At 37.5% G+C, this 9,497-nt stretch overlaps 1 protein-coding gene and 1 long non-coding RNA gene across 2 annotated transcripts; both read right to left on the bottom strand.

Moving 5' to 3' along the window:
- Positions 1–375: 375 nt before the first annotated feature.
- LOC136264215 (uncharacterized) lies at positions 376–1,449 on the bottom strand. The gene is made up of 3 exons (XR_010705003.1): positions 1,197–1,449; positions 742–1,137; positions 376–537 (listed from the first exon to the last, which is right to left on the bottom strand). It is a non-coding gene; the product is annotated as an uncharacterized lncRNA (long non-coding RNA).
- A 3,526-nt stretch (positions 1,450–4,975) lies between these two features.
- Positions 4,976–6,945, bottom strand: LOC136264887 (uncharacterized protein DDB_G0274171-like). The gene is made up of 9 exons (XM_066059651.1): positions 6,888–6,945; positions 6,619–6,806; positions 6,307–6,385; positions 6,188–6,251; positions 6,077–6,129; positions 6,030–6,032; positions 5,587–5,684; positions 5,452–5,512; positions 4,976–5,178 (listed from the first exon to the last, which is right to left on the bottom strand). The coding sequence occupies exons 1-9, from the start codon at positions 6,943–6,945 to the stop codon at positions 4,976–4,978; spliced, it is 807 nt and encodes a 268-aa protein (XP_065915723.1).
- Positions 6,946–9,497: the final 2,552 nt, after the last annotated feature.

Below are 9,497 nucleotides of genomic sequence, written 5' to 3'. Positions count from 1 at the left end.
AAGGGTCTGGCGAAACTCCAATAGCTGTTTGGTTCTGACTACTCCACAGTTTTTGGGGATGTTGATTGGTGAAGATGACAAAGAAAGGCATACTAACGAGGTGCAAATGACGCATTGCAGATCCTGGCACATAGTGTCGTCATCTTCGTGCACATGCTTGTCAGACTAGTCAGTAAAGACTGATAGCGCCACGAAGACGTTCAAAGTGATACGAAGATGAGCCTTCAGGAGATGATAGAAGATGCGTCGCGTCAGATTAACCTGTGTTTAAAAGAGAAGCAAGTAGAAGCAATCCAGAGCTTTTTATCGGGACATGACGTCTTTGTATCTCTCCCAACTGGATATGGGAAATCGGTAATATATGCCATCCTGATTTTTAAATTCTCTCCTGATAATCAAGCTCAGTGATTTGATAATTTTGGCAGAATGTAGCTTTACGACTGTATTACTGAAGGAAACATAATTTCGTCTTGCAATCCTTTTCACTGGTGACAGTCGAGTTGGTGTCATATCATACCGCTTGTCTCCAATCAGCACCTATTGTGTATAACAATTCAAAGCAATGCTTAAGCCAATACATCAGCTACATGAACACAATAAGAAATAAGAAATGATAGTTCACTTCCTTGTGGCCATTTAAATACAAACAGACAATAAAAGTTTGCAGTATACAGTACACTACAAATGTAATATTTCTGTAATTAATTGATATGAGGTAATATTATTAAGGCTTCGACATACTGAAACTTTTGATGGATCTGTGATTCATTTAGGTCGACTGCTTAATCTTTTCGGTCTAGGAGTCTGTGAGTCTGGTGGCACAGTACGTTTACGGGAGCTTCCAACATTGCTCACAAATCTCTGGAGCGAAACTGACAATTGCTGCTTCAATTCTGTTGTTTCCTTCTCATTTTTCACCAGTTTCTTCAAAACTTGTAAGCATCCACAGCAGACGACAGAATCATCCCTAAATTCATTACAATCATCAATATTCACGTTGCAAATCTACAGAAAACATTCTTGAAGTTTAGAGAATTCTTCATTACACGATGTAAGCTTTCTCCTATAGTTTTGCCCTTTGCTTTTGCTGAGATCACAAGCACAAATACAGCAGCATTTCAAAAACGAAGCCTGGGCCTTTCAAACAAACAAACTTCAATAATCATACAAACGACAACGTAAATCAAAATTATTACCTCCTGAAGGCTCATCTTCGTATCACTGTGAACGTCCTCGTGGCGCTATCGGTCTTTACTGACTAGTCTGACAAGCATGTGCGCGAAGATGACGACACTATGTGCCAGGATCTGCAATGCGTCATTCGCACCTCGTTAGTACGCCTTTCTTCGTCATCTTCACCAATCAACATCCCCAGAAACTGGGGAGTAGTCAGAACCAAACGGCTATTGGAGTTTCACCAGACCCTTTTTTTCCGCCGACCATCACTCAAAAAAGGAAAAAAAGCGGTCTGGCCACGCGAGACTAGTATGATGTGGACATCATGTATGGACCCTCTGGAGACTGATCATCTACCATCTGATGTAGATGATACTTCTCAGGTTTTTAAAAAAGTATACAAGGTTTACTAAAATGCTTGATCCACTGCACAAAACTCACACACGCTAATAAATACCAGAGCTCACTGCATTGGCTCCATCTTAACAAGAGCTGCTATCAGATACGGAGACATAATACATAAATTACTTATCTGGCTAACTGATATGATGTTCAATATTAGTATTAGTATTATTATCAATTTTGTCAAATGACAGCGTCGTACAGAAGGACAAGCCTGCAAACATACTCCCCACACATACAGTAACATTAAATGCACACGAATACAATAACTAAGATAGCTAATAAATAACAGAGCAATACACAACAGGACAAAAAAGAGAAAGTTATTTGAATAGAAATCGGCGGAGGGCAGCACGGAACAGAGTCTTTTTGACTACTTCTTCCGAGGTGATGTCTGATAGTGATGTAATGTTACACATTAGAAGTAATGAAGTTAGTCAATATTTTATTATTTATGCGAACCTCTCAATGTGATTAGAATTGTAATATGTATATTTTTCATCCCACTACTATATGTATTCCTAGTGACACCGTAGTGGTAGAATTCGCCATGTAACTACCACTAAAGGGTATGTATTATAACGAAGATCAATGGCGTAGGGATGCAATCGCCATTCCATGTAGTGGGAAGTAGCTGGGCTCGAAATACCCGTTTATGAAATTGCAGTAATAGCGATTTTTCATCGCTGTATAGCAAAGGGGACATGCTAGAAACTTCTATTTATAAACTCCTTGGTGCCAGTTTGATGGCAATTAATGTGCAGCAAATCTGGGGTCAATTAGTGCTACTGTTCGGGAGTTAGCTGGACCACAGACAGACAGACAGACAGCATTTCAGCTTTATATAGTAGATACTTCCCTTTAGATTGGGTATAAGCTCTGCAGCATTTGTTAATAAAAATGTTATGCAAGTTCAGACAACCAACACTCTCTCACAAATGCACAACAACAGGTGCATATTAGAATAATTGAAACTGGAAAATTTTGAATTTGAATGATACGAGATTGAATCTGAGAACATTTTCAGTGGCATGTGTATACTTGAATTCAGTATATTGCCACAAGTATAGTTACAATGTATTAATGAAAGCCTTTTAGATAAGACCAACGCACTTCATTGTATGTATAGACACATCTTCAGGTGCAGACAGATATTGATAAATCCCATAGCAGAGCCAACTATTATGTATCTGCCGAATGTTCTATTAGAGTAGTTAGGTGACTGCTCTATTAGAGTATCTTGATCTTGTACACCCCCAACACTGATCCCAGTGATCTGGGCCCTTGTTGTACAACCTTTAGCACAAATCCAGTGATAATTTATTGAATAGTTATAAGGTGGATTTATTGAGTATTTGTACTATTAGTGATCATTATAACTATGCTAAGACAAAATTTCTTTGTAGTCTTCTGCATATTAATCAAGTAAAGTCTAAAAAGTGAAGAGGAGCTTTGGTCCCCATGTTTGTACTGTACATTTTGCATGTATAGTCACATGTGTCTGAGGAGTTTGTAATTGTGTGCATTGCAGGGGCGGATTTAGGATTTACAAAGGAGGGGGGGGGGCTAGATACTAATCTCTTGTGTGAAGGTTTGCAAAGCGTGCTGGAACTGGGGGGCCTGGGGGGCATGTCCCCCCAGGAAATTTTTGAGCAATATCTAGATGCTAAAATAGAGATATTTCCACATACAAATGTTATAATTTGCCAACATAAATATTTTATAGATCTGCCCAAACATAGTGATGGTTTTACTCTCTCACAAATAAATCATATGAAAACATTTTTACACGAAAATTTTTATCAAGAAAATTTTTGCACATAAATAAAGTAAATTACGGTACTGATAACATAGTCCTTTATTTTCCTTAGGAATTGCTATCACTCCCTACTGAGACTAATAAAATCCATTCATTCTTTGGCAAGCATCACATCATTTCACCTGTGAATTTGCATACTGTATGTTTATGTTGCACACCACACAACTGCATGTACTCATTAGCTACTAATATATGTGATGGGTGGCCATGTGAAGCAGGAGCAGGCCAAATAGAGGGAGGACAACTTTGCCAATGAAATTTACACAGCAGAGGCTAAAGCATACAACAGATATGAATGGTATTCAGGGAGGTCTGGAGGCTTGCTCCAGGGAAAATTTTCACATTATAGACCCTTTGCAGGGGAACTGCTGCCATAGCATCATCCACCATCTTGGAGTACAACCCGTTTTGCAACCCTGATAACATAGGAGAGAGCATAGGTTTAACCTGGTCAACCTTTGTCGTAGAATGCAGAAGATGCAGCTCTACTTCCTGGGTACTGTTTTATTCTTATAGAAACTAACACCATCAGGGATGCAAAACGTGTTGTACTCCAAAATGGCAGGTAATTCTATGGCAGCAGCTCACCTGCAAAGGGTCTATAGAAAGCATTTAGACAACTTCAATCATTATGTTGTTGCAAATAACCACATACAAAAAGAAATATAAAAGAGACTATTCTATTAGAGTGACTGATTGTTCTATCATTAGAGTATCTCGATTTTCACTTGCAAGCATTGTCCAGGAAAAGTAAAGGGACCGTTTCCACTGCCTATTATGTGAGGTGATGTAAGCAGTGATCTTCATATAATCATTTCTCACTGACTATATACTTAAATTGGCTAATGAGGCATAGTTGCAGCACATAGACTAGAATCCTAGTACATGTACCATAATGATAGCATTATTTCTAATGCTATATTCCACTTCGAGCATAATTGTGACAACTCAGAAAGTTGTTTATCTGCTTTAATAAATCTCTTTAGTGTCCATTATATATGTCTTATACAACTGTTAATATACTGTACAATAAGACAATATAGTTATTGTATAGTCTCATGTGCCTAATACATTGTACAATAATGAACTATGCTGTTAGTCACATGTGCTACAAGTAGCTCATCCTTTAAATGGACAGTTGTACTCAAAGCAGCGGAAATTGTCAGGATCTTGATCCTGTACAAACAACACTTGGCTAGTGTAATGTGGTATATTTGTAATGACTTACTTTACTGGTCTTACTGTAACGTCTGACACAACGTGACCATATCCTCAGACATTCTAGACTAGGAGGGAAGGGGCACAGCTTGCTACATTGTGAGGGGGTGGAGAGAGCAGTGTCAGAGTAGTAGCAGGCATTACACACAGTGGTGAGACAGGAGTCAGGACAAGGTGGTACAGTGAATGGTGGTGGTCTATAATGAACAAGTCACTATCAGTTACTTCATTAGTGTATGTCATAATACTCACCGACTACATGGTTTGTACTTATTCATAGGATCATTACACAACTCAGGGGTGCAGGCAGGGGCACACTCTAATGGTTTTGATGATTCAGTACATCAGCTACTATGATGTTTAATACTCACTGCATTTGACAACAGGTGGACATGGAGCTCTAACACACACAACCTCTTCAAGTGAGCAGGTCTGACCCGCCGGACATCCTCCATTGTCAAGATCACAGGATGAATTACAGAATGTTTCACCAGTTGGTTCATACACTTCACATTGTGATCCTGTAGGACATTTCACTGCTGCACAAGGATCTGTAGTTGCTTCTGTAGAGTTGTAACAAGTAGAGCTTAATGTGGTCATATACTGATACAGCTAGCTGATTCATGAGTTGAACCATTTGTGAATATATTACATACAGGCACACAGCACACTACTATTCAATCACCTCCTTGAGTGGCCTAAATATAAATCAAGTAACTCTTTGTGTTTTGTATTCTTCCAATTGCATATTAGTTTTACTTTTGTTTATTAAGATACTGGCAAGAATCCCACAAAGTTTATAACAAGCACACGACTGGTTACACGGTACAACTAACCACACTGGTCTGGCTTGTCACATTTATTGTTCTTCTCATCAAGTACAGTACCAGAGGGACTCTAACAACCAACCACACACTGTAGAGTACATATCACTGGTCCTGGTTCACTACATGTTGGGGGACATGCTGTACCACATGTTGTAAACACCTGACCCTCAATAGGACACACAGCAAAAATAGTGTTCCAATACTACCTATTCTAACCCCGTCTTTGTTCAATATTGGAACAACTATTTTAAAAAACTCCCTATAACGAGACAAAACGAACCTCAAATCTATAAATGACTCTAATGTTATTCACTATTGGGGGCTGTGGTCAGTTTTTGTTTGAGCCAAGGTAGAATTTTTGGACTATTAGTTCCAACACTTAAACTGTTAAACATAGACGGAATAAATACAGTCACTTTTGTGTATGAATTATGCTGTGACATTTATTTATTATTTATTAATGCTTTACAGCACAAGTGCTGAAGGTCTGTAGGACACCTGGTCCTACAGCCTGCTCAAAGACTTTAGCTACTTAAGGTGTGTTTGAAAAGTTTGAGAAAGGATAAAAAATCCATGACTGGACCTACATTCTACAAGATGGGGTAATGGTGACACACTAAGAGCAGTGACATACCTGGTGTACAAGCTATCTTAGTACAAGCCACTAAACCAGTTTCAGTACATGTGCTATAGTTAGGGTGTATACACATGAGGACACATTAGAGATAAATGCAGTTGTCATTACCAATTGTTGCAATCCTGTGGAAACGTTTCTTCTGGGAACAGTATCCTGTCACCAATTTTACACACTACAATGGACCAGTATACCTATACAGTGACCGTCACCAGCATAATACTACTCACCACACACAGGACAACATTGTCCAGGAGGTACAGCAGTACCAACTCCAGGGGCACAGTCTGGTAGGGCACACAACACCAACTGCCAAAAAAGTATAATAGCTACTATAGTCATTACAGATTAATATATGAATTCTCCTATTGATATGTTAACTATTGTTGGATTGTCTCAGAGAGCAGATAAGGTTGCTAACCATTTTGTGACATTGTAACTTCTCTTGTTATCAATTTGTTGATGGTCACAACTGATACATTACAAGTGATTTAATTAGAGCCCAAGATGGATAGAAGAACTTCAAATGGTTTACAACTTACTGAACAATCAATAGTAAGTGGACACTGCATGGGCTCCACACATCTGTTACTAGTAGTATCAATAAGTTGGCCAGGGGGACAACTACATCCTTGTTCACATTGTAGAGTACACACCAGACCAGGATTAGTACAGGTGGCAGGACAGGTCTTACACTCCTGGAACACTTGACCTTCTATTGTGCATAAACCTGATATCAGAGGAAGACACATTATTAATCATAATAACTTCTACCCAATGTACATTCACTCATGCTATGATAGTTACTCACTTGTGTCACCTAAACTGCTTGAAACAAGCACAACAACCAACAATACTACACTGTTCATCTTCGTCTGACAGTAAATAGAGTATGTGTGGTTGTAGCAGTCTTTATATAGTAATGGTGTCATATGGCTACTGTTGATGGCACAAGGTTCAATGAGATCATTTGAGGTGTAATAATCACTGCATGTGCAAGGTTTAGGTGTTCCTATTAAATTGTTGGTGGCCTTTTGTAAGGAGAAAGTTCCTCACACTTGTTTAGTTTTTTTTCTTTTTATTCATCAGTAGTTTACATATGCACTGCAAAAATGAAAGAGTGGCACCAAACGTATTACATGTTAGCTAATGTCTGTTCTATTACAAGTTACATAGCACCAGGCATGTAGCTATCTACAGTGTACTGTATTGTAGTAGTATGCATATTCAGCCCCAGTGTGAGTACTTATGTAGGTAAGTAAATGTAGCAAACAGTTACTAACATTACAATGGAGAATTCTAGATGTTTATAATTATAGTTAATATTTTGCTTGTCACTGTTGGAGGTTGCAAAGATTGTTGTTCTTGTCTTTACAGTACCAACAAAGTAACCATGCATGCTTGTGTGTAATGAGAAGACTACTGTGATTTGTTGTTCTAACATACAGGTAAGGATTACACAACATCGCAATAAATGTGTGGCCTGGCTTTGGCCTAACCATCAGGTACAGTATATTGGTACTGGTATATTGAAAAGTCTGAGAGGACAAGAGTCAATAACTACAAGTTATTCTACTGATGCTGAGATAGAGCATGTCTTCTGAGGTTTCAAACTGACATAATGGTGTACAGTAAGTGGTTTCTCTTATACATGTAATTGAGCTCAAATCAACACTTTGCTGGACTGTATGGTAAACACAAATTTTACATTGTAAAATTAAAGAAGAAACACGCACGAAATAGTTACATAGCCTTTGAAGGCATGGCTATGTATCTTGGAAATTCCTGGACCAATTTTCAGTACTCAAAATTTGACATTTATAATGTGTTCCACCTTCCACTACAAAACAGTTCACTTATGACTGACATGACATACATAATGAAATTCCAGAATAGATGGTGATAGTTGATGGCTGCATGATAAATTCTGCTAGACCAATTTCCACTGTGTAACATAACATAACTGATTTACTTGTAGTACCTTGCAATTGACTTATTTTAAGTTTTAGCTTTTTGAGACCAATTCTGAGGGTAATATTAACTGAATGTTCCCTTATTTTCTTACAAACTAAGATCACAATATCAATAGGGGGTTTGTTCTCCTGTGCAATTCAGTGAAACCACTATAGACTTCTTGAGATGATCTTTACCATGCACAAACTACATGAAAGAAGTGAACAAGAATATTTTTAACACAAACAAAAAGAAAGAAAAAAAACAAAAAAAAACAGAAGTTCCTTGAGCCAGATGACCTATCATACACTACAGTCCTCCACTCTACTAACTGAGATATCAAGGGATCTGACAAGTACCCATGCACTGTAGTTGTGACTTTTTTAATTAAGGGTGCTCTGTACAGTTCGTACAAAGCTTCCCAAGACATAGTCTGTTTTGCACTAAAAGAAATATTATGGTCACTTAATTAGTCTGTGACATGTTGACACATTTTAGTACCCATAAATTAGGTATCCCATAGCAACAAGTGCACGCATCTTGCTATTCTACACCCTCTCACTTAAATTAGAACTACTCCATCATTTTTAATCCAATGGACATGAAATTTTCACACAAGCTACTTTAGCAATTTTGCCAAAGAAGAGCGTTTGCCATTTTTAAATAGCAAGTTCAGATGATGAATAACATGGAAGTAAAGAAAAGGATTTCTGGGAGTGTCAACCCAAAAGATAAATATGTGATGAATGAGAAGCTAAAAGACAAAAATAAAAATGCACAATGGTTTGTGCTGTTTAGCATAGTGTATCATAAAAGTATCAAGGCTCTAGTGTGTAAACTGTAGGACTAGTTCTAGTATAAAGGGAAAAACTGTAACTCATGTTCTAAAGCAAATTTAGCAGTTGGGTTTGGACTAAACTGTGTACTAGTGTTAGCATATATCCAGTAAAAAAGTACAAAACATTTGCTAAAAACATTTGTAAGTTATAGAACAAATTAAATTTCATGGGAAGCCATATAAGCGGACTGTACAGAGCACCCTTAGTTATGTCAGAATCCCTCTTACTTATGAACGCTATATCAGTATGATTCACTTTAAATATCACAACAGAACACTAGAATTATTGATGGATTGCTGTGTTATAACAGAACAGGTATAACTAAGTGGCTACTTTCACTTTGAGAGTACTGTCTACTCATCAATTTGTCACACCTGATCACTCACTTTACAGTACTATAAAACTGATAATGAAAAGTTAGTTTATGTATTAGACAGTAAATTAGCAATATCTTGGAATGCTTCAATGTATCATCACAATATTTTAACACAAGGTAGATAACCACTCAGTGCTTCAAATCATTGTAGCTACATATAAAAAAGAAATTTGACCGATGTACCAAAAATGTATGGTTTCCAAAATATGGTCACATCTACAATTCCAATAAATGAATAAAATTTTCAAAAAAA

Source organism: Dysidea avara, chromosome 8 (genome assembly GCF_963678975.1).
Source record: "Dysidea avara chromosome 8, odDysAvar1.4, whole genome shotgun sequence".
Classification (NCBI taxonomy): domain Eukaryota; kingdom Metazoa; phylum Porifera; class Demospongiae; order Dictyoceratida; family Dysideidae; genus Dysidea; species Dysidea avara.
This window is presented reverse-complemented; position numbering and strand designations above follow the sequence as displayed.

Coding starts and splice junctions, on each gene's coding strand:
- LOC136264887 (XM_066059651.1), bottom strand. CDS start 6,945: ATGAACAGTGTAGTATTGTTGGTTGTTGTGCTTGTTTCAAGCAGTTTA. Junction 6,807..6,887: donor AAGCAGTTTAGGTGACACAA/GTGAGTAACTAT, acceptor CTCTGATATCAG/GTTTATGCACAATAGAAGGT. Junction 6,386..6,618: donor CACTTACTATTGATTGTTCA/GTAAGTTGTAAA, acceptor CTTTTTTGGCAG/TTGGTGTTGTGTGCCCTACC.